Source organism: Nerophis ophidion, linkage group LG29, assembly GCF_033978795.1.
Source record: "Nerophis ophidion isolate RoL-2023_Sa linkage group LG29, RoL_Noph_v1.0, whole genome shotgun sequence".
NCBI classification, from domain to species: domain Eukaryota; kingdom Metazoa; phylum Chordata; class Actinopteri; order Syngnathiformes; family Syngnathidae; genus Nerophis; species Nerophis ophidion.
In genome coordinates, this window is record NC_084639.1 from 20,565,010 (window position 1) to 20,591,965 (window position 26,956).

General features: G+C 37.2%; 1 protein-coding gene across 2 annotated transcripts in view; it reads right to left on the minus strand.

Annotated features, from left to right (window-relative positions):
- tapt1a (transmembrane anterior posterior transformation 1a) overlaps positions 1-26,956 on the minus strand; it is a 69,730-nt gene that overhangs the window by 25,471 nt on the left and 17,303 nt on the right. For both annotated transcript variants that reach the window (XM_061891648.1, XM_061891647.1), the window contains 4 exons: positions 19,452-19,614; positions 11,419-11,554; positions 1,992-2,089; positions 1,762-1,831 (listed from right to left, as the gene is read on the minus strand). In XM_061891648.1, the coding sequence (XP_061747632.1) occupies positions 1,762-1,831; positions 1,992-2,089; positions 11,419-11,554; positions 19,452-19,614 (467 nt within the window). The remainder of the gene's footprint in view (positions 1-1,761; positions 1,832-1,991; positions 2,090-11,418; positions 11,555-19,451; positions 19,615-26,956) is intronic.

Here is a 26,956-nt window from a genome sequence, read left to right on the forward strand (position 1 = left end):
AATCCATCCATCCATTTTCTACCGCTTATTCCCTTTTGGGGTCGCGGGGGGGGGGCTGGCGCCTATCTCAGCTACAATCGGGCGGAAGGCGGCGTACACCCTGGACAAGTCGCCACCTCATCACAGGGCCAACACAGATAGACAGACAACATTCACACACTAGGGCCAATTATAGTGTTGCCAATCAACCTATCCCCAGGTGCATGTCTTTGGAAGTGGGAGAAAGCCGGAGTAACCGGAGGGAACCCACGCATTCACGGGGAGAACATGCAAACTCCACACAGAAAGATCCCGAACCTGGATTTGAACCCAGGACTGCAGGACCTTCGTATTGTGAGGCAGACGCACTAACCCCTCTGCCACCGTGAATATAAAAACAAATATGATTAAAAACTATTTTAAAGGGAAAAATCAATAAAAACAGTAAAATAGAAATCAAAGTGTATAAAAAACACAGAGGACAACAGTTCTTGTTTTATGTAGAGCTTCAGTCGTTCAACAGTCCAGGGTCTCCGCTGTCGTATTTTACGCTTCACACATTTTCCATGGGAGACAAGTCTGGACTGCAGGCGGGCCAAGAAAGTACCCGCACTCTTTTACTACAAAGCCACGCTGTTGTAACGCTTGTCTTGCTGAAATAAGCAGGGGCGTCCATGATAACGTTGCTTGGATGACAACATATGTTGCTCCAAAACCTGTATGGACCTTTCAGCATTAATGGTGCCTTCACAGATGTGTAAGTTACCCATGCCTTGGGCACTAATGCACCCCCATACCATCACAGATGCTGGCTTTTGAACTTTGCGTCGATGGTTCGCTTCACGATGTCGAATATTTCCCAAAAAAATTTGAAATGTGGACTCGTCAGACCACAGAACACTTTTCCACTTTGCATCAGTCCATCTTAGATGATCTCAGGCCCAGAGAAGCCGGCGGCGTTTCTGGATGTTGTTGATAAATAGTTTTTGCTTTGCATAGTAGAGCTTTAACTTGCACTTACAGATGTAGCGACAAACTGTATTTAGTGACAGTGGTTTTCTGAAGTGTTCCTGCGCCCATGTGGTGATATCCTTTAGAGATTGATGTCGGTTTTTGATACAGTGAGGGATCGAAGGTCACGGTCATTCAATGTTGGTTTCCGGCCATGCCGCTTACATGGAGTGATTTCTCCAGATTCTCTGAACCTTTTGATGATATTATGGAGCGTAGATGTTGAAATCCTTAAATTTCTTGCAATTGCACTTCGAGAAACGTTGTTCTTAAACTGTTTGACTATTTTCTCACACAGTTGTGGACAAAGGGGTGTACCTCGCCCCATCCTTTCTTGTGTAAGACTGAGCAATTTTTTGGGGAAGCTGTTTTTATACCCATGGCACACGCCTGTTCCCAATTAGCCTGCACACCTTGCGGATGTTGCAAATAAGTGTTTGATGAGCATTCCTCAACTTTTTCAGTATTTATTGCAGCCTTTCCCAACATCTTTGTCACGTGTTGCTGGCATCGAATTCTAAAGTTAATGATTATTCGCACAAAAAAAAAAAAAAGTGTATCAGTTTGAACATCAAATATGTTGTCTTTGTAGCATATTCAACTGAATATGGCTTGAAAATGATTTGTATTCCGTTTATATTTACATCTAACACAATTTCCCAACTCATATGGAAACAGGGTTTTGTATGTAAGTATATGTACTTGTATATGTACTGTATGTGTATATGTATGTTTAATGTAGAATTCAGACTATTATAAGTAATGTCTTACCACTGTTTGACATTTGGAACAAGTTGTTCTTCTCAAATTTCTTGAACACGCTGCTTTTGATCTCCACAAACTGTGAAGCGAGAAGAGCCAAAAAGCAAAAAAACGCAGTTTGCTTGTGATTCAGGTCAAAAGAAAACAACATTAAACAGTGCAGTATGTCAATCGCATTCAAAATCCATCCGCATGAACACAAGCGGGTGACATTTTGCAGAGCGGCGGCCATTACTTACGTTGCTGGACATCATGATGGTCAGCAGGGACTTGTTGTGCGAGTTGAAGGCAACGTTGAGGGTGGAGGCTTGGACCATGATGAGGATGGCGTGGAGGACTGAGGTAAGCCGCTCAGGAAAAACAACTCAAGTCGGGTCTCAGGTGTACCTAATTCAAAATCGTGAAGTCTGGCTTGCAAAAGTGCCAAGGAGAAGCCGGAGCTTGAAAACCCCCTCTCTCCCGTAGCATGTGGGAACACTTTGCCTTGGCAGTGAAATATGAAAATAGACACATTTGAGTTGCTGCTTCATTTTAAAGATCATTTATGGTTATAGTATCAGGTCATTTTGACACTATGTCTCTAGAAAGAAAATGACTATAGCGTGATACTCGAGTATACGTTCTCATGCAGTTGCTTTTAGCTGCGGGCATGCGTTTCTCACTGGGGCGGCATAGCTCGGTTGGTAGAGTGGCCGTGTCAGCAACTTGAGGGTTGCAGGTTCGATTCCCGCTTCCGCCATCCCAGTCACTGCCGTTGTGTCCTTGGGCAAGACACTTTACCCAGTGCCACCCACACTGGTTTAAATGTAACTTAGATATTGGGTTTCACTATGTAAAGCGCTTTGAGTCACTAGAGAAAAGCACTATATAAATATAATTCACTGCCCTGCCCAAGATGGCGGCAAGGAGGCGGAGGTTGCGGCGGAGCGGAGAGGCCGGGCGTGCTGGGAGCGACGCCGCCGCAATCGGATTCAGGTGCGTGGCTCACACACCGGGAAATTATCAACATTTTTCCTGACAATGTATAAAAGAGGAGAAGGAGTTGGAGCAACATAGAGAAGACGGCGACGACGAAAGCGACCGAAGAGCGAGCGGCAGAGGAGCCGAAAAGCAACCCGGCAAAAGACTTGATTTAATGAATAAATAAATGATAAATGGGTTGTACTTGTATAGCGCTTTTCTACCTTCAAGGTACTCAAAGCGCTTTTGACACTACTTCCACATTTACCCATTCACACACACATTCACACACTGATGGAGGGAGCTGCCATGCAAGGCGCCAACCAGCACCCATCAGGAGCAAGGGTGAAGTGTCTTGCTCAGGACACAACGGACGTGACGAGGATGGTTCTAGGTGGGATTTGAACCAGTGACCCTCGGGTTGTGCACGGCCACTATCCCACCGCGCCACGCCGTCCCTGAAAAATAAATGAAATAATAAATAATAAATGAAAAATAAACAAGAGTCAAAACTGCTAAAAAGATGTCCTGCCTGGGCGGTCCGTTGAACCCAAGCCACGACAGAAAGAGACTGTCACAGTCACATATGTGCAACGTTACACGCTCCCGCGGAGCAGAGAGGTAGCGACATGGTAACGTTAGCAGTGATGCTAACGGTGCGCTGCGGGTGGTGATACAAGACAGAGAATATGTGAATCTGGTAACAAATGAAGAATTAATTCCCAAGAAAAACGGCACGGGGTTTATCGTCTGGCGGTGGTTTGGCTTCAAGCGAGAAGATGTTGAACAATTAAGCAGAAAAAGCGTTGCTACAAAATGTAGCAGCATCATTTGAAAAGTCCCCCGCTAGAGAAGTGTTTTTCAACCTTTTTTTAAGGCAAGGCACATTTTTGTCATAAAAAAAATCCCTAGGCACACCACCAGCAGAAAACGTTAAAAAATGTACTTTGCGTTAGAAAGCAAGGCTATCTACCTTGTTGCTATCCTTCTTTGTGTGGACATTGTTGATTGTCGTGTCATTGTGGACGCCGTAAGTTTTTGCTGTCGTCCAGCATTCTGTCTCTGTTGACTTTGTAGCCAGTTCAGTTTGACTTTCGTTTTGCGGAGCCTTTTCCTTTCCCTTTCGTTCATTTTGTGTTTAAGCATTACATACCTTTTTTTACCTGCACCCTGCCTCCCACTGTGGTCTGCAAATCGGGATTGATTGATTGAGACTTTTATTAGTAGTATTAGTAGATTGCACAATACAGTACATATTCCGTACAATTGACCACTAAATGGTAACACCATATCTTAGTGACATCATGCACAAAAGTGCACTTTATTTGTTTTTAACTATTGTAGTGGTGTTCTGTAAAAAAGTACACTTTAATTTAGTCTTGTTTTGATATGTCATCTTAGTGACATCATGCACAAAAGTGCACTTTATTTGTTTTTAACTATTGTAGTGGTGTTCTGTACAAAAAGTGTACTTTAATTTAGTGTTGTTTTGATATGTCATCTTAGTGACATCATGCACAAAAGTGCACTTTGTTTTTAACTATTGTAGTGGTGGTTCTGTAAAAAAGTACACTTTAATTTAGTGTTGTTTTGATATGTCATCTTAGTGACATCATGCACAAAAGTGCACTTTATTTGTTTTTAACTATTGTAGTGGTGGTTCTGTAAAAAAGTACACTTTAATTTAGTGTTGTTTTGATATGTCATCTTAGTGACATCATGCACAAAAGTGCACATTATTTGTTTTTAACTATTGTAGTGGTGGTTCTGTAAAAAAGTACACTTTAATTTAGTGTTGTTTTGATATGTCATCTTAGTGACATCATGCACAAAAGTGCACTTTATTTGTTTTTAGCTATTGTAGTGGTGTTCTGTAAAAAAAGTACACTTTAATTTAGTGTTGTTTTGATATGTCATCTTAGTGACATCATGCACGAAAGTGCACTTTATTTGTTTTTAACTATTGTAGTGGTGGTTCTGTAAAAAAGTACACTTTAATTTAGTGTTGTTTTGATATGTCATCTTAGTGACATCATGCACAAAAGTGCACTTTATTTGTTTTTAACTATTGTAGTGGTGGTTCTGTAAAAAAGTACACTTTAATTTAGTGTTGTTTTGATACGTCATCTTAGTGACATCATGCACAAAAGTGCACTTTATGTGTTTTTAACTATTGTAGTGGTGGTTCTGTAAAAAAGTACACTTTAATTTAGTGTTGTTTTGATATGTCATCTTAGTGACATCATGCACAAAAGTGGACTTTATTTGTTTTTAACTATTGTAGTGGTGGTTCTGTAAAAAAGTACACTTTAATTTAGTGTTGTTTTGATATGTCATCTTAGTGACATCATGCACAAAAGTGGACTTTATTTGTTTTTAACTATTGTAGTGGTGGTTCTGTAAAAAAGTACACTTTAATTTAGTGTTGTTTTGATACGTCATCTTAGTGACATCATGCACAAAAGTGCACTTTATGTGTTTTTAACTATTGTAGTGGTATTCTGTAAAAAAGTACACTTTAATTTAGAGTTGTTTTGATATGTCATCTTAGTGACATCATGCACAAAAGTGGACTTTATTTGTTTTTAACTATTGTAGTGGTGGTTCTGTAAAAAGTACACTTTAATTTAGTGTTGTTTTGATATGTCATCTTAGTGACATCATGCACAAAAGTGCACTTTATTTGTTTTGAACTATTGTAGTGGTGGTTCTGTAAAAAAGTACACTTTAATTTAGTGTTGTTTTGATATGTCATCTTAGTGACATCAAGCACAAAAGTGCACATTATTTGTTTTTAACTATTGTAGTGGTGGTTCTGTAAAAAAGTACACTTTAATTTAGTGTTGTTTTGATATGTCATCTTAGTGACATCATGCACAAAAGTGCACTTTATTTGTTTTTAACTATTGTAGTGGTGTTCTGTAAAAAAAGTACACTTTAATTTAGTGTTGTTTTGATATGTCATCTTAGTGACATCATGCACGAAAGTGCACTTTATTTGTTTTTAACTATTGTAGTGGTGGTTCTGTAAAAAAGTACACTTTAATTTAGTGTTGTTTTGATATGTCATCTTAGTGACATCATGCACAAAAGTGCACTTTATTTGTTTTTAACTATTGTAGTGGTGGTTCTGTAAAAAAGTACACTTTAATTTAGTGTTGTTTTGATACGTCATCTTAGTGACATCATGCACAAAAGTGCACTTTATGTGTTTTTAACTATTGTAGTGGTGGTTCTGTAAAAAAGTACACTTTAATTTAGTGTTGTTTTGATATGTCATCTTAGTGACATCATGCACAAAAGTGGACTTTATTTGTTTTTAACTATTGTAGTGGTGGTTCTGTAAAAAAGTACACTTTAATTTAGTGTTGTTTTGATATGTCATCTTAGTGACATCATGCACAAAAGTGGACTTTATTTGTTTTTAACTATTGTAGTGGTGGTTCTGTAAAAAAGTACACTTTAATTTAGTGTTGTTTTGATACGTCATCTTAGTGACATCATGCACAAAAGTGCACTTTATGTGTTTTTAACTATTGTAGTGGTATTCTGTAAAAAAGTACACTTTAATTTAGTGTTGTTTTGATATGTCATCTTAGTGACATCATGCACAAAAGTGGACTTTATTTGTTTTTAACTATTGTAGTGGTGGTTCTGTAAAAAGTACACTTTAATTTAGTGTTGTTTTGATATGTCATCTTAGTGACATCATGCACAAAAGTGGACTTTATTTGTTTTTAACTATTGTAGTGGTGGTTCTGTAAAAAGTACACTTTAATTTAGTGTTGTTTTGATATGTCATCTTAGTGACATCATGCACAAAAGTGCACTTTATTTGTTTTGAACTATTGTAGTGGTGGTTCTGTAAAAAAGTACACTTTAATTTAGTGTTGTTTTGATACGTCATCTTAGTGACATCATGCACAAAAGTGCACTTTGTGTTTTTAACTATTGTAGTGGTGTTCTGTAAAAAAGTACACTTTAATTTAGTGTTGTTTTGATATGTCATCTTAGTGACATCATGCACAAAAGTGCACTTTATTTGTTTTTAACTATTGTAGTGGTGGTTCTGTAAAAAAGTACACTTTAATTTAGTGTTGTTTTGATACGTCATCTTAGTGACATCATGTACAAAAGTGGACTTTATTTGTTTTTAACTATTGTAGTGGTGGTTCTGTAAAAAAGTACACTTTAATTTAGTGTTGTTTTGATACGTCATCTTAGTGACATCATGCACAAAAGTGCACTTTATTTGTTTTTAACTATTGTAGTGGTGTTCTGTAAAAAAAGTACACTTTAATTTAGTGTTGTTTTGATATGTCATCTTAGTGACATCATGCACAAAAGTGCACTTTATTTGTTTTTAACTATTGTAGTGGTGGTTCTGTAAAAAAGTACACTTTAATTTAGTGTTGTTTTGATATGTCATCTTAGTGACATCATGCACAAAAGTGCACTTTATTTGTTTTTAACTATTGTAGTGGTGGTTCTGTAAAAAAGTACACTTTAATTTAGTGTTGTTTTGATATGTCATCTTAGTGACATCATGCACAAAAGTGGACTTTATTTGTTTTTAACTATTGTAGTGGTGGTTCTGTAAAAAAGTACACTTTAATTTAGTGTTGTTTTGATACGTCATCTTAGTGACATCATGCACAAAAGTGCACTTTATGTGTTTTTAACTATTGTAGTGGTGTTCTGTAAAAAAGTACACTTTAATTTAGTGTTGTTTTGATATGTCATCTTAGTGACATCATGCACAAAAGTGGACTTTATTTGTTTTTAACTATTGTAGTGGTGGTTCTGTAAAAAGTACACTTTAATTTAGTGTTGTTTTGATATGTCATCTTAGTGACATCATGCACAAAAGTGCACTTTATTTGTTTTTAACTATTGTAGTGGTGGTTCTGTAAAAAAGTACACTTTAATTTAGTGTTGTTTTGATACGTCATCTTAGTGACATCATGCACAAAAGTGCACTTTATGTGTTTTTAACTATTGTAGTGGTGTTCTGTAAAAAAGTACATTTTAATTTAGTGTTGTTTTGATATGTCATCTTAGTGACATCATGCACAAAAGTGCACTTTATTTGTTTTTAACTATTGTAGTGGTGGTTCTGTAAAAAAGTACACTTTAATTTAGTGTTGTTTTGATATGTCATCTTAGTGACATCATGTACAAAAGTGGACTATTTGTTTTTAACTATTGTAGTGGTGGTTCTGTAAAAAAGTACACTTTAATTTAGTGTTGTTTTGATACGTCATCTTAGTGACATCATGCACAAAAGTGCACTTTATTTGTTTTTAACTATTGTAGTGGTGTTCTGTACAAAAAGTACACTTTAATTTAGTGTTGTTTTGATATGTCATCTTAGTGACATCATGCACAAAAGTGCACTTTGTTTTTAACTATTGTAGTGGTGTTCTGTAAAACAAGTGCACTTTAATTTAGTGTTGTTTTGACATGTCATCTTAGTGACATCATGCACAAAAGTGCACTTTATTTGTTTTTAACTATTGTAGTGGTGGTTCTGTAAAAAAGTACACTTTAATTTAGTCTTGTTTTGATATGTCATCTTAGTGACATCATGCACAAAAGTGCACTTTATTTGTTTTTAACTATTGTAGTGGTGGTTCTGTAAAAAAGTACACTTTAATTTAGTGTTGTTTTGATATGTCATCTTAGTGACATCATGCACAAAAGTGCACTTTATTTGTTTTTAAACTATTGTAGCGGTGTTCTGTAAAAAAGTACACTTTAATTTAGTGTTGTTTTGATATGTCATCTTAGTGACATCATGCACAAAAGTGCACTTTATTAGTTTTTAACTATTGTAGTGGTGTACTGTAAAAAAGTACACTTTAATTTAGTGTTGTTTTGATATGTCATCTTAGTGACATCATGCACAAAAGTGCACTTTATTTGTTTTGAACTATTGTAGTGGTGGTTCTGTAAAAAAGTACACTTTAATTTAGTGTTGTTTTGATATGTCATCTTAGTGACATCATGCACAAAAGTGCACTTTATTTGTTTTTAACTATTGTAATGGTGTTCTGTAATAAGTACACTTTAATTTAGTGTTGTTTTGATATGTCATCTTAGTGACATCATGCACTAAAGTCCACTTTATTTGTTTTTAACTATTGTAGTGGTGTTCTGTAAAAAAGTACACTTTAATTTAGTGTTGTTTTGATATGTCATCTTAGTGACATCATGCACAAAAGTGCACTTTATTTGTTTTTAACTATTGTAGTGGTGGTTCTGTAAAAAAGTACACTTTAATTTAGTGTTGTTTTGATATGTCATCTTAGTGACATCATGCACAAAAGTGCACTTTATTTGTTTCTATCTATTGTAGTGGTGGTTCTGTAAAAAAGCACACTTTGATTTAGTGTTGTTTTGATACGTCATCTTAGTGACATCATGCACAAAAGTGCACTCATAGCTTGTTTTAAAATGTCTCTGACAATCTTGCAGTTTTTGTTTTGGAAATGACAAGAATGTTTGTGTTACTGCTTAAATAAATAATACAGTTTTGGTAAATTGACTTAGTTGTGATTTCCCTCTCTGCATGAAAGTTTAAAATGAGCATATATTAATGAAATATGAAGAAGAATGTTTTAATATAGACACATAGAATCATCATACTGCTGTGATTATATGCATCAAGGCTAAGGCAAAATATCCAGATATATATCGTGTATCGTGATATGGCGTAAAAATATCGGAACATTAAAAAAAGGCAGTATCGCCCAGCCCTATTTTGAACATGCATAAAATGACAAAATGGTACATGACATATTTCCACTTTCTCATCACAGCATCCCCAAAAAGGAGTAGGAAGAAGCAGAGCTTATTTAATCCTTTTTCCATTTTATAGCAATTTCTAACACAGTTTTTGTACTCATTGTGCAACATGAACAGTGGATGAATAAATAACTAAATGTGTACACAAATAAATACTAATCATAAATAAATATGTCTATGAATTAGGGTTGTACGGTACACTGGTAGTAGTATAGTACCACGATACTAAAGAATAATATTCGGTACTATACTGTCTCTAAAAAGTACTGGACTTTTTAACGGGTATGACGGCGTGGTGACATTGCTGGTTTTACGAGCAGAGGAGCATGTTGGGCAGTGCACACACACAGAGTACTACAAAATCACTAATCCTAAAATAAAGTAATATTCATACAGGTATCATTATCAGTGGAGGACGAGGAATAGATAAACATGCTTCACTACACACCCTAGCAGGATACAACCGCTCACCGGCGTCAAAATGTAAACAAATGCCATGGGTGGATCTACACCTGACATCCACTGTAATGATACCAAGTACCGGCGCGTATAATTACGTCAATATTTTTTTGCGTCCCAAAATCTTTTTTACTTTTTTTAAATTCTTATTTTCCTCACAAAGTCAGGAAATATGTCCCTGGACAAATGAGGACTTTGAATATAACCAATGTAGGATCCTGTAACTACTTGGTATCGGATCGATACCTACATGCGTGGTATCATCCAAAACTAATGTAAACATCAAAGAAGAGAAGAATAAGTGATTATTACATTTTAACAGAAGTGTAGATAGAACACGTTAAAACAGAAAATAAGCAGATATTAACAGTAAATGAACAAGTGGATTAATAATCATTTTTTACAGTTTGTCCCTCATAATGTTGACTAAATAATAGGTGTATAAATGACACAATATGTTTCTGCAGACTAATTAGGAGTCTTTCTTTGTTTACTTCCTACTAAAAGACAAGTTGTGTGTATGTTGAACTATTTTATTGAAGGACTAAATTACAATAATAAACATATTTTTCATGTACCCTAAGATTTTTGTGTTAAAATAAAGCCGATAAAGACATGTTTTGTGGTCCCCTTTATTTAGAAAATTATCTGAATTACTTTTAGTATCCTACATTACTACAGGGCACCACTTGCTGGCCACCCATCACAATGTAAACAAATGCCATGGGTGGATCTACACCTGACATCCACTGTAATGATACCAAGTACAGGCGCGTATCTAGTCTATACTACTATAGTTACATCAATATTTTTTTTAGCTTCACACAATCTTTTTTCCTTCTTTTTTAATTCTTATTATATTCATAAAGTCAGTAAATACGTCCCTGGACACATGAGGACTTTGAATATGACCAATGTATGATCCTGTAACTACTTGGTATCGGATCGATACCTAAATGTGTGGTATCATCCAAAACTAATGTAAAGTATCAAAGAAGAGAATAATAAGTGATTATTACATTTTAACAAAAGTGTAGATAATAAAACAGAAAATAAGCAGACATTAACAGTAAATGAACAAGTACGTTAAAAATCAATTTTTACAGTTTGTCCCTCAAAATAGGTAGATAAATGACACAATATGTTACTGCATACGTCAGCAGGCTAATTAGGAGTGTTTGTTTGTTTACTTACTACTAAAAGACAAGTTGTCTAGTATGTTCACTGTTTTATTTAAGGACTAAATTGCAATAATAAACATGTGTTTAACGTATCCTAAGGTATTTTTTTTAAAATAAAGCCGAAAATTACATTTTATGTGGTCCCCTTTAATTCGAAAAGTATCAAAATTCATTTTGGTATCCTACTTCCTACCTTACTACAGGTCAACCTTGTGGTTCTGTGGTTATATAAGTAGTCTGGGGACCTTGGGAAGGATACAGACATAGAAGACGGCCATGAGGAAGTGAGGGATGACTCCGATGCTGTCTCTCTTGCGCTCTTTGGGCTCGGTGGCGGTCCAGTAGAGAGCGTCCAGGATGTCTTGGCCGAAGGAGGAGAAGAGGCGGTCTGCCACCTTCCACAGAGACATGTTAATGCAGGAGTTTGTTTGAAAGATTTTCAACACGTTTTTAATATTGTACAAGTAGGGTTGGGTGCCGTTCTCATTTGAACCGATACGGTACTAATTCTTAATACCTCGAAATCGATATCTGTACTCAACAGTACCATTTTTTCAGTTCTTTCGTGTTTGTTAATAAATATAAATTGTTTTTGATGTCAAAAGCTATTTTTTTATCGCAACATTTAAAACTGTGATAAAAGCTGTTGTCCAGCTTTTATATCTTGTTTTATTATCACATTTCTTAGTCTCAATTACATATAGCATATAGTTTAAGGCAGGGGTCACCAACCTTTTTGAAACCGAGAGCTACTGATTAATGCGAAGGGCTACCAGTTTGATACACACTTAAATAAATTGCCAGAAATAGCCAATTTGCTCAATTTACCTTTAATATATAAATCTACATATATATATATATATATCTATATATATATATATATATATCTATATATATATATCTATATATATATATATATATATATATATATATATAGATATATATCTATATATAGATATATATATATATATATATATATATATATATATATATATCTATATATATATATATATATATATATATATATATATATATATCTATATATATATATATATATATATATATATATATATATATATATGTATATATTTTTAAAAAAATGGGTATTTCTGTCCGTCATTCCGTCGTACATTTTTTTTCCTTTTATGGAAGGTTATTTGTAGAGAATAAATGATGAAAAAAACACTTAATTGAACGGTTTAAAAGAGGAAAAAACACGAAAAAAAAGAACATTTTAATTTGAAACATAGTTTATCTTCAATTTCGACTCTTTAAAATTCTAAATTCAACCGAAAAATATTGAAAAAAACTAGCTAATTCGAATCTCTTTGAAAAAATTAAAAAAACAAATTTAGTCATTAGTAAATAAAATAAAAATCATTAGTAATTTTTCCTGATTAAGATTACCTTTAGAATTTTGATGACATGTTTTAAATAGGTTAAAATGCAATCTGCACTTTGTTAGAATATATAACAAACTGGACCAAGCTATATTTCTAACAAAGACAAATCATTACTTCTTCTAGATTTTCCGGATTAAAAATTTTAAAAGAGATCCAAAAGACTTTGGAATAAGATTCAAATTTGATTTGACAGATTTTCTAGATTTGCCAGAATATTTTTTATTTATTTTAATCATAATAAGTTTGAAGAAAGATTTCACAAATATTCTTCGTCGAAAAAACAGAAGCTAAGATGAAAAATTAAATTAAAATGTATTTATTATTCTTTACAATAATAATAAAAAAAAATACTTTAACATTGACTTAAATTGTCATGAAAGAAGAGGAAGGAATTTAAAAGGTAAAAAGGTATATGTCTTTAAAAATCCTAAAATCATTTTTAAGGTTGTATTTTTTCTCTAAAATTGTCTTTCTGAAAGTTATAAGAAGCAAAGTAAAAAAATAAATTAATTTATTCAAACAAGTGAAAACCAAGTCTTTAAAATATTTTTTTGGATTTTCAAGTTCTATTTGAGTTTTGTCTCTCTTAGAATTAAAAATGTCCAGCAAAGCGAGACCAGCTTGCTAGTAAATAAATACAATTAAAAAAAAAAAGGTAGCTCACTGGTAAGTGCTGCTATTTGAGCTATTTTTAGAACAGGCCAGCGGACGACTCATCTGGTCCTTACGGGCGACCTGGTGCCCGAGGGCACCGTATTGGTGACCCCTGATTTAAGTCAGGTCAGACTTTAAGTTAAGTAAAAGTTAAAGTACCAATGATTGTCACACACCTTAAAATGTTCCAGTTCCATTCGCACATTTAAAAAACACTTTAAGACCAATGTCTTAAAAAAATACATCACTCTTGAATTAACATTGTAGTTAATACTATGATTAATGTTAATTAAAAATTAAACATGAGATATAAATAATAATAGAAGTACAATTGTTTGTATATATTGTATATATAATTAGTGCAAAGGTCTATATGTACACAGGGATATTTCTCAACTACGTTCATGTTGTTTATAATGTGTATTTATAATAAGTTGTGCAAAGGACATTTTATAACTTTCGGAAGTTTATTTTGTACTTGAAATTGTTTATTGGGTTAGGCGCAATAAGTGTTTAACTTCAGCCTAAACCCTTTCGGTCCGTGACATTTTTTTAATTTTCAATCTATGAATGTACAACTTTTTATTTTCAATCTATGAATGTACAACTGTTTGTTTGCTTTGTTGACCATTGACCGAAGAACAATAAACTTGAAAACAATAAACTTGAACACACACTTGATGTGGTGAATTCTGTCCTCTGCATTCGACCCATCTCCTTGTTCCACCCCCTGGGAGGTGAGGGGAGCAGTGAGCAGCAGCGCTGGCCACGCTTGGGAATCATTTTTGGTGATTTAACCCCCAATTCCAACCCTTGAAGCTGAGTAAATGGTAAATGGTTTCTACCCCTTTTTAAGGAACCCAAAGCGCTTTGACAGTTGTTCCACATTCACCCATTCACACACTGACGGCGGGAGCTGCCATGCAAGGCGCTAACCATACTATGAGTGCCATAGTCTTTGGTATGACTCGGCCGGGGTTTGAACTCACATCCTACCGATCTCAGGGCGGACACTAACCACGAGGCTGTCTTTTGTTAAATAAATAAATGGGTTGTACTTGTATAGCGCTTTTCTACCTTCAAGGTACTCAAAGCGCTTTGACACTACTTCCACATTTACCCATTCACACACACATTCACACACTGATGGAGGGAGCTGCCATGCAAGGCGCCAACCAGCACCCATCAGGAGCAAGGGTGAAGTGTCTTGCTCAGGACACAACGGACGTGACGAGGTTGGTACTAGGTGGGATTTGAACCAGGGACCCTCGGGTTGCGCACGGCCACTCTCCCACTGCGCCACGCCGTCCACTGTTCCTTCCTAAAAAGTGTTAATACTGTAAGCATTGTACTTTTTAAACCGTAGCTGTTTAATTGTAACCTTTTTCTTAGTTGTAGTTTTCATTAAAGGGGAACATTATCATCAGACCTATGTAAGTGTCAATATATACCTTGATGGTGCAGAAAATAGATCATATATTTTTGTAACCGATTTCCGAACTCTAAATGGGTGAATTTTGGCGAATTAAACGCCTTTCTGTTTATCGCTCTGGAGGCGATGACGTAAGACGTGACGTCGCCGAGGTAATACGGCCGCCATTTTCATTTTCAACACATTACAAACACCGGGTCTCAGCTCTGTTATTTTCCGTTTTTTTTTACTATTTTTTAGAACCTTGGAGACATCATGCCTCGACGGTGTGTTGTTGGAGGGTGTAACAACACTAACAGGGAGGGATTCAAGTTGCACCACAGGCCCGAAGATGCCAAAGTGTCTGCCGCCAGACCCCCATTGAATGGGCCACAGTGTCTCCACATTTTACCGGCGATGCTAAGGCAGACATGGCACCGAGATGTATGGATAACCTGCAGATGCATTTGCAACGATAAAGTCAGCGAAATCACAAAGGTGAGTTTTGTTGATGTTGACTGCCAGCTAATCGATGCTAACATGCTACGCTAATCGACGCTAACATGCTATTTACCGGCGGTGCTAAAGCAGACATGGCACAGAGATGTATGGATAACCTGCATATGCATTTGCAACGATAAAGTCAACAAAATCACAAAGGTGAGTTTTGTTGACGTTGACTGCCAGCTAATCGATGCTAACATGCTACGCTAATCGACGCTAACATGCTATTTACCGGCGGTGCTAAAGCAGACATGGCACAGAGATATATGGATAACCTGCAGATGCATTTGCAACGATAAAGTCAGCGAAATCACAAAGGTGAGTTTTGTTGATGTTGACTGCCAGCTAATCGATGCTAACATGCTACGCTAATCGATGCTAACATGCTATTTACCGGCGGTGCTAAAGCAGACATGGCACAGAGATGTATGGATAACCTGCAGATGCATTTACAACCATAAAGTCAGCGAAATCACAAAGGTGAGTTTTGTTGATGTTGACTGCCAGCTAATCGATGCTAACATGCTATGCTAATCAATGCTAACATGCTATTTACCGGCGGTGCTAAAGCAGACATGGCACAGAGATGTATGGATAACCTGCAGATGCATTTGCAACCATAAAGTCAACGAAATCACAAAGGTGAGTTTTGTTGATGTTGACTGCCAGCTAATCGATGCTAACATGCTACACTAATCGATGCTAACATGCTATTTACCGGCGGTGCTAAAGCAGACATGGAACAGAGATGTATGGATAACCTGCAGATGCATTTGCAACGATAAAGTCAACGCAATCACAAAGGTGAGTTTTGTTGATGTTGACTGCATGCTAATCGATGCTAACATGCTACACTAATCGACGCTAACATGCTATTTACCGGCGGTGCTAAAGCAGACATGGCACAGAGATGTATGGATAACCTGCAGATGCATTTGCAACCATAAAGTCAACGAAATCACAAAGGTGAGTTTTGTTGATGTTGACTGCCAGCTAATCGATGCTAACATGCTACGCTAATCGATGCTAACATGCTATTTACCGGCGGTGCTAAAGCAGACATGGAACAGAGATGTATGGATAACCTGCAGATGCATTTGCAACGATAAAGTCAACGCAATCACAAAGGTGAGTTTTGTTGATGTTGACTGCATGCTAATCGATGCTAACATGCTACGCTAATCGACGCTAACATGCTATTTACCGGCGGTGCTAAAGCAGACATGGCACAGAGATGTATGGATAACCTGCAGATGCATTTGCAACGATAAAGTCAACGAAACCACAAAGGTGAGTTTTGTTGATGTTGACTGCCAGCTAATCGATGCTAACATGCTACGCTAATCGACGCTAACATGCTATTTACCGGCGGTGCTAAAGCAGACATGGCACAGAGATGTATGGATAACCTGCAGATGCTAACATGCTACGCTAATCGACGCTAACATGCTATTTACCGGCGGTGCTAAGGCAGTCATGGCACAGAGATGTATGGATAACCTGCAGATGCATTTGCAACCATAAAGTCAACGCAATCACAAAGGTGAGTTTTGTTGATGTTGACTGCCAGCTAATCGATGCTAACATGCTACGCTAATCGACGCTAACATGCTATTTACCGGCGGTGCTAAAGCAGACATGGCACAGAGATGTATGGATAACCTGCAGATGCATTTGCAACCATAAAGTCAACGAAATCACAAAGGTGAGTTTTGTTGATGTTGACTGCCAGCTAATCGATGCTAACATGCTATGCTAATTGATGCTAACATGCTATTTACTGATGGCAGTCACACATAAGAAATACGTGTAGACTGCAATATTATGGCAGTCACACATAAGAGACACATGTAGACTACAATATTATGGCAGTCACACATAAGAGAGTTGTGTAGACTGCAATTTGATGGCAGTCACACATAAGAGGAGAGGCGTCCACATTTACTGGCGGTGCTAAAGCAGACATGGCACAGAGATGTATGGATAACCTGCAAATGCATTTGCAACTATATGACGTTTCCTTCCACCCACATTTAATGCGAAACAAACACTTACCAATCGACGGATTTAAGTTGCTCCAGTGTCACGAGATGCGAAAGTCCTGATCGTTTGGTCCGCACATTTTACCGGCGATGCTAACGCAGCTATTCGGCCATGCTATGGCTATGAATAGCGTCAATAGCTATAGTTTCTTCTTCAATACTTTCATACTCCAGCCATCCGTTTCAATACATGCGTAATCTGTTGAATCGCTTAAGTCGCTGAAATCCGAGTCTGAATCCGAGCTAATGTCACTATATCTTGCTGTGGTATCTGCCATTATTTGTTTACATTGGCATCACTGTATGACGTCACAGGGAAATGGGTAGTTGCATGGCAAATAGCGAAAATCAAGCACTTTAAAGCTTTTTTTTAGGGCTCTTCCGGGACCGGTAAAATTTGGAAAAAAACTTCCAAAAATACAACAAGCCACTGGGAACTGATTTTTATTGTTTTTAACCCTGTTGAAATTGTGATAATGTTCCCCTTTAACACATTTGGAGGTGTTGAAATCGCCATGTAAAATCGCTAATGTTACAATCGGTATAGCATGTCAATAGTAAAGCCAATGTATATGAAGCTAGTGCGATTTTTGGAAAAGCGGAGCCTTGCTTTACTTAACACTGGAGCGTTTTCTGTGTTGGCATGGAAAATTGCAACATTTCCTAGCGGTAGTTTGGCTGGATACGCTCGCAATTAGAGATGTCGGATAATATCAGGCTGTCGATATTATCGGCCGCTAAATGCTTTAAAATGTAATATCGGTTTTAAAAACGTAAAATATATGATTTTTTAAAACGCCCCTGTACGGAGTGGTACACGGACGTAGGGAGAAGTACAGAGCAGTTGCGTCTCCCAGTCATACTTGCCGACCCTCACGATTTTCCCGGGAGACTCACGAATTCCAGTGCTCCTCCCGAAAATCTCCCGGGACTACCATTCTCCCTGATTTCCACCCAAATATTGACGGCGTTTTTCACGCACGCACGCACGCACGCACACAATGCAATCCAATCCACTTTATTTATATAGCACATTTAAACAACAATAACGTTTCCAAAGTGCTGCACAGCCATGTTAAAAACAATTGTTAAAAAAAAAAATAAATACAATAAAATAAGAAAAAGTATATATATATATATATATATATATATATATATATATATATATATATATATATATTATGCTCCACCAATGACTGAATAAAAACAAAAAATAAATAAATATAAAACCAATAAAAACAATATAAAAAACAAATATGATTAAAAACTACTTTAAAGGGTAAAATCGATTAAAACAGTAAAATAGAAATCAAAGTGTATAAAAAACACACAGGACAACAGAGAACAGAGGACCACACAACTCACGTAGTGTTAAAAGCCAAAGAATAAAAGTGGGTCTTAAGACGAGACTTAAAACACTCCACTATGGAAGCAGTTTGAACATGGAGCGGCAGAGTGTTCCAGGGACTAGGGCCGACCACAGAGAAGGCCACACACACACACACACACAAGTGAATGCAAGCCATACTTGGTCAACAGCCATGCAGGTCACACTGAGGGTGGCCGTATAAACAACTTTAACACTGTTACAAATATGCGCCACACTGTGAACCCACACCAAACAAGAATGACACACATTTCGGGAGGACATCCGCACCGTAACACAACATGAACGCGACAGAACAAATACCCAGAACCCCTTGCAGCACCAACTCTTCCGGGACACTACAATATGCCCTCCCAACCCCGCCCACCTCAGCCTCCTCATGCTCTCTCAGGGAGAGCATGTCCCACATTCCAAACTGCTGTTTCAAGGCATGTTAAATAATAAATATGGCATTTTGTTTTCCATAACTTGAGTTGATTTATTTTGGAAAACCTTGTTACGTTGTTTTATGCATCCAGCGGGGCAAAATTAGGTATAATAATGTGTTAATTCCACGACTGTACATATCGGTATCGGTTGATATGGGAATCGGTAATTAAGAGTTGGACGATATTGGAATATCGGACATCTCCACTCGCAATGCTACTTGAGTGATTGCCAAATGCGAAGAGATTTGGCAACCCAAGGCACCGTTAGACTTTACGTGAATCGGTTGGTGCAAAAAAAGTACTGGTATCGGTACCCATCCCTGCCTAGTTATGTCTTTTTCACTGCAAGTTAAAGGCCCAGTATAATGTGTTCATTAGTGAGTGGGGAGGTAGTGCTGGATTTATTTGTGGCGGGCTGCAAAAACAAGGAATGCATGTACAGAAAACAAGGATTACGGCGTACCTCCAGCATGTTGTAGATGAGGTAGAGCTTGATGACGGACTGTCCTCGGATCAGGTGGTACATCATGGCATAGTCCACGTAGTGCATCATGGAGAAGCACAGCACCAGGATCAGGCCTTTCAGCATGTCACACACCTGTGCTGGCTGCAGCAGCCTGGAGCCGCTGAACACAAAACACCAGGACTTGCGTTACCACCACTTACACCACCAGTGAAGTTGTCAAGTTGTGGAAAAGGTAAATAAAAAGAGAAGACAATGATTTGCAAATCCTTTTCAACTTATATTCAATTGAATAGACTGCAAGGACAAGATACTTAACGTTGGACCTGGAAAACTTTGTCATTTTTTGCAAATTGGAGTTTGATGCCTGCGACATGTTTCAAAAAAGCTGGCACAAGTGGCAAAAGAGACTGAGAAAATCGAGGAATGCTCTTCAAAGACTTATTTGGAACATCCCGCAGGTGAACAGGCTGATTGGGAACAGGCAAGTGCCATGATTGGGTACGAAAGCAGCTTCCATGAAATGCTCATTCGTTCACAAACAAAGATGGGGCGAGCGTGACCACTTTGTCAACAAATGTCTGAGCAAATTGTTCAAGAACAACATTTCTCAAACAGTTATTGCAAGGAATTTAGGGATTTCACCATCTACGCTCCGTAATATCATCAAAAGATTCAGAGAATTTGGAAAAAAAAACACCGCACGTAAGCAGCAAGGCTGAAAACCAACATTTAAGGCCCGTAACGTTCGCTCCTGCATCAAAAACAGGTGTAAAGGATATTACCACATGGGCTCGGGAACACTTCGGAAAAACACTGTCAGTAGCTATAGTTGGTCCCTACATATGTAAGTGCAAGTTAAAACTCTACTATGCAAAAAGAAAGCCATTTTATCAACAACACCCAGAAACGCCTCTGGCTTCGCTGGGCCCAAGCTCATCTAAGCTAGACCGATGCAAAGTGGAAAAGTGCTCTGTGGTCTGACGAGTCCACATTTTACATTTTTGGAAACTTCGGACGTCGTGTCGTCCGGAACAAAGAGGAAAAGAACCATCCGGATTGTTCCGGGCGCAAAGTGTAAAAGGCAGCATCTGTGATGGTATGGGGGTGCATTAGTGCCCAAGGCATGGGTAACTTACACATCTGTGGTGGTACATACAGGTTTTGGAGCAACACATGTTGCCATCCAAGCAACGTTATCATGGACGCCCCTGCTTATTTCAGCAAGACCATGACAAGCCACGTGTTACAATAGTGTGGCACCAAAGTAGAAGAGTGCAGGTACTAGACTGGCCTATCTGTAGTCCAGACCTGTCTCCCATTGAAAATGTGTGGTGCAATATGAAGCATAAAATAGCAGAAGGGAGACTGTTGAACAACTTAAGCTGTACATCTAGCAAGAATGGGAAATAATTCCACCTCAAAAATGTGCCTCCTCAGTTCCCAAACCTTTACTGAGTGTTGTTAAAAGGAAACGCCATGTAACACAGTGGAAAAAATGCCCCTGTGACAATTTTTCTGCAATGTGTTGCTGCCATTAAATTCTAAGTTTGTGATTATTTGCTAAAAATAGTGAAGTGAATTATATTTTTATAGCGCTTTACGTAGTGAAACCCAATATCTAAGTTACATTTAAAGCAGTGTGGGTTGGCACTGGGAGCAGGTGGGTAAAGTGTCTTGCCCAGGGACACAACGGCAGTGACTAGGATGGCGGAAGCGGGAATCGAACCTGCAACCCTCAAGTTGCTGGCACGGCCGCTCTACCAACCGAGCTGTGCCGCCCAGTTTCTGAGTGTGAATAATTAGATTAGATAGTACTTTATTTATTCCGTCAGGAAAATTACAATTTTCAGCACAATCCCATTCAAGATCAGACAAACATTAAAAGGAGACAGAACAGGATCGCTGACGGGTCTGCCGGCTTTCAGCGCCCCTTACAAAAAAGATGAGATAAAGGTAAACAGGGGGGGGGGGGGGAGAAAAAAATAGAAGATTAAAATAAAATTTAAAAAATCGGTCTTAGCCTGGGCCCTGGAGAGGGGGTGCAGACTGAGGCCAAGGGGAAAAAAACAACTCATAGCCATAGTACACATCCCTCTTACATGTGTGTAAGAGTGAAACATCAAACATCAAAGAACACAGAGGACATTAAAGACATTAAAGCGGCAGATACAACCAGACACTTCTACATACAGCTATGAATAAAAAGTAAAAGAAACATATCCACTGTGGTGGCCTCTGCGGTGTTCGATGGGTAGAGGGAGCATGGCCAGAGACAGGAGCAGACCCAACAAAGCAACCAAGAGAGCCGACTCCACTCTTGGCCAGTGTCCAGTCCGCATGGATGAGTCCGAGGTGACTGAGGTGTCCGACACCTGCTCACCCAGCCAAGACACCGCGAAGCCTCTCCGTCCCAGCGCTCAGTCAATCAATCAATCAATCAAAGTTTATTTATATAGCCCCAAATCAAAAATGTCTCAAAGGACTGCACAAACCATTACGACTCCAACATTCTCGGAAGAACCCACAAAAGGGCAAGGAAAACTCACACCCAGTGGGCAGGGAGAATTCACATCCAGTGGGACGCCAGTGACAATGCTGACTATGAGAAACCTTGGAGAGGACCTCAGATGTGGGCAACCCCTCCCCCTCTAGGGGACCGAAAGCAATGGATGTCGAGCGGGTCTAACATGATACTGTGAAAGTTCAATCCATAGTGGCTCCAACACAGCCGCGAGAGTTCAGCTCAAGTGGATCCAAGACAGCAGCGAGAGTCCCGTCCACAGGAGGCCATCTCAAGCGGAGGCGGATCCGCAGCGTAGAGATGTCCCCAACCGATACAGGCGAGCGGTCCATCCTGGGTCTCGACTCTGGACAGCCAGTACTTCATCCATGGTCATCGGACCGGACCCCCTCCACAAGGGAGGGGGGGACATAGGAGAAAGAAAAGAAGCGGCAGATCAACTGGTCTAAAAAGGAGGTCTATTTAAAGGCTAGAGTATACAGATGAGTTTTAAGGTGAGACTTAAATGCTAGCTCCGCGGCCCTGTCCCCTCATCCGCATCTCCTCCAGTCCATCCAAACCGACTCCGGTGTGGCAGACACCCAGCAGCTGGTCTCCAAGGCCAAAAGGCTCCTGGGAGGAAGATCCAGAAGTCCACAAAAAAAGCACCACAGAGGTCACACAGTCCCAAAGGGCCCCGGACCAAAAAGGCAAGAAAATATAATAACACATGAATGTAGAAGGGGGGCCAAGCGGGTGTGTGCCAGGACCGGCCTCGAAGTCAGCGACAGATGCGTAGATGGCCCAGGTGGGCCTTATTATCTAATCACCTGCCGCTCTGTTTAAGCAGCAGCCGGGAGAAAAGACATTGTTGGAGCTGGGGCGAGAACGCCAAAGAGACACTTTGGGCTGAAAAGCAAAACGATGGCAAAAAAAAACATTTTGTATCCTCTTGTGTCGATGCTTGGTGGTCTGGGGACAAACTCCACAGTGAACAGTAAGTATCTTGTCTTTGCAGTCTATTCAATTGAATATAAGTTGAAAATAATATGCAAATCATTGTATTCTCTTTTTATTAACCGTTTACACGTCACAACTTCACTGCTTTTGGGGTTTGCATATCAGATGTACTCCACTACTGAATGGCAGTGGTGCAAAAGTAAAACCACATGCCAAAACCATGACAATGTGCTCAAACAGAAAATGCACAAATAACACAGAAGTGTATTATTGAGGTTTGCATTGGTGGAATCATACGGACAGCTCTTTCTAAAACACCACTTTAAATTTTACTCCATAAATAAACATATTGCTATACTAATATTATCAGTGACATCTTTGTCAAGGCAGGATTAGATTGTGCTGGTGTATCTGGTGTACAAGGTCCGTATTTCCACACTAGCACCAGTAAGGGAGCATTTTTTGGACAGGAATGTTTACAAGCCAGTGTGCTGTATCTTGCAGGCGGGAGCAGCATAATAACAATAATATTTTTTTTTTTAAAAACACGTCTCCTCTGGGCATGTACATTTTTTATACTGAAAGGTGGCTGCAGCAAGGAACAAATCTGTAGGGCTGCCTTTTTGTGAACATTTACTGTGGCAGGGAAAAGCAGGACGTGCAGGAAGTTGCATGCCAGCTGCCTCAGCAACGCATGAAAAAAACACTCGTAAGACGTGTAAAAATAAAGACACAAAAACACACTTATTGCCTCTGTACACATTTGTCTATAATCACATATAAAATGTAACGGTAATGTCCAAAAATGTCCAGCAGAGGGAGACTCCCGACTGCCCTGAATGACTTGAACACATTGTATCCAATTCGACAATTATATTCAACATATCGGCACTATTACACTTTCTTTTTTAACGTGTCTGACATGTTAACTTATTAAAGACAACTTACGGCATTGCTTCTTCGCCGCTTTGTGTAGATTGGCATCAGAAATTACTACAGAAGAACGCAACATGTACGACTTGCTTTCGAACGAATACCGGAAGTCAACTGCTGTTTACCGATTAAAGCATACAATAAATATAAACAACTTTAGCTCCAAATTAAAGCATTGCAGTCACTAATACACAAATATTATCAAGTAATCATGTAAAGAATATTAACAATTGACTTCAACAACACACACACACACTGGACTCCTTATACATTAAAACCACTCATTTGTACGTTTGACCATTTTAGGGATTATCACACAACCGTAATATGACGACAAAACATCACATGGCGATGTGATCACTATTTGGCGATGCAAAAACATGGACAATAATACGAATAATAACCTCATGGTTAAAAGGCCAGAAGAAGACAAAGGTAGAGATCAGAGTAGTAAATTGAGCAGAATCATCAAGCAAAAATCACTCTACATTTTTTTTTTAATTCTATCTATCATTCACAATCCCTATGTGAGACAAGAACACACATTTTTCTCATTTTAATTGGAAATATACAACTTGTACTTAACAATGTAGCCAACAGGAGTCAAATATCCCTCCCATGAAACCAAGTAAAAACATCCAAAAAACACCAACTGTTATCAAAGGAGCTATCACAGAGGAACTACTTTTAGAGGCGCTTTCATCACAGAGAGGTAATGTAGCTTATGTAGCTATTGACAAATTGAGCTGCTGAATTGCCTTTGAGTAGGTTAGCGTGTGTGCTAGATTTTAATCAGCACCTCACTTGCACAGAAGAAAGTTGTGGTCATAAAGCAAAGTTGGTCAATTTGAAATTCAATTCGGACCCGAAGACAAGACTTGCTTGTGCTCATCTTCTTTTGTGATGAATTCAAACAAAGAACAGAAGTCTGGTACTGAAATATATAAACATCCCAAAAGCCGACATTCTGATGAGAGCAGACATTGTACTGTGTGTGATTGTTTTATTGTGTTCAAAATTGTAGATCAACTTCCTTATATTCAGGATCAAAAACATACGTTTCTGGATCATCAATTGTCCCAAAGTAGTATGTGTTGTCTCTCATGAAGTATGGCGTGATTAGTTATGTTGTTTTTATTGAAGGAAATGGCAAACGTTGTGATGTGTCTGTGAAATTAATACGCCGCCATATGCTTAAAATTAGCAAAATATGTGAGTAGTATCACATGTTATTATGAATGTTACTACATGACATATACTTTCATCATTATGTACATATTACATGTTATTATGAATGTACTACATTACATATATAGTTATATCATGTATATATTACATGGTATTATGAATGTTACTATGTTACATGCATCATGTATATATTAAATGTTATTATGAATGTACTACATTACATATATACTTACATCATGTATATATTACATGTTATTATGAATGTTACTAGATACTACATATATATTCACATCATGCATACATTACATATTATGCATTTTACTCCATTGCTTATATACTTACAGCATGTATAAATTACATGTTATTATGAATGTTACTACATTACATATACACTTACATCATGTATGCATTACATGGTATTATAAATGTTACAAAATGACATATATACTTGCATCATGTATATATTACAAGTTATTATGAATGTTACTAGATACTACATATATACTCACATCATGTATATATCACATGTTATTATGAATGTTATTACATGACATATATACTTACATCATGTATATATTACATGTTATTATGAATGTTACTAGATACTACATATATACTCACATCATGTATATATTACATGTTATTATGAATGTTATTAGATACTACATATATTCACATCATGCATATATTACATGTTATGCATTTTACTCCATTGCATATATACTTACATCATGTATATATTACATGTTATTATGAATGTTACTACATTACATATATACTTACATCATGTATATATTACATATTATGAATGTTACTATATTACATATAAACTTATGTCATGTATACATTACATGGTATTATAAATGTTATAACATGACATATACTTGCATCATGTATGTATTACATGTTATTATGAATGTTACTAGATACTACATATGTACTTACATCATGTATATATTACATGTTATTATATATTTTAGTCAATTACATATATACTTACATCATGTATATATTACATGGTATTATAAATGTTATAACATGACATATATACTTACATCATGTATATATTACATGTTATTATGAATGTTACTAGATACTACATATATACTCACATCATGTATATATTACATGTTATTATGAATTTTACTCCATTACATACAGACTTACATCATGTATATGTTATATGTTAATATGAATGTTACTACATGGCATATATACTTACATCATGTATATATTACATGTTATTATGAATGTTACTAGATACTACATATATACTCACATCATGTATATATTACATGTTGTGAATTTTACTCCATTACATATATACTTACAGCATGTATATATTACATGTTATTATGAATGTTACTCCATGACATATATACTTACATCATGTATATATTACATGTTATTATGAATGTTACTAGATACTACATACATACTCACATCATGTATATATTACATGTTGTGAATTTTACTCCATTACATATATACTTACAGCATGTATATATTACATGTTATTATGAATGTTACATTACATATATACTTACATCTCATAGTCAGCATTGTCGCTGGCGTCCCACTGAATGTGAATTCTCCCTGCCCACTGGGTGTGAGTTTTCCTTGCCCTTTTGTGGGTTCTTCCGAGGATGTTGTAGTCGTAATGATTTGTGCAGTCCTTTGAGACATTTGTGATTTGGGGCTATATAAATAAACATTGATTGATTGATTGATTGACATCATGTATATATTACATGTTATTATAAATGTTACTACGTTACATGCATCATGTATATATTACATGCTATTATGAATGTTACTACATTACATATATACTTACATCATGTATACATTACATGGTATTATAAATGTTATAACATGACATATACTTGCAACCCATTTATATACTTGCATCATGTATATA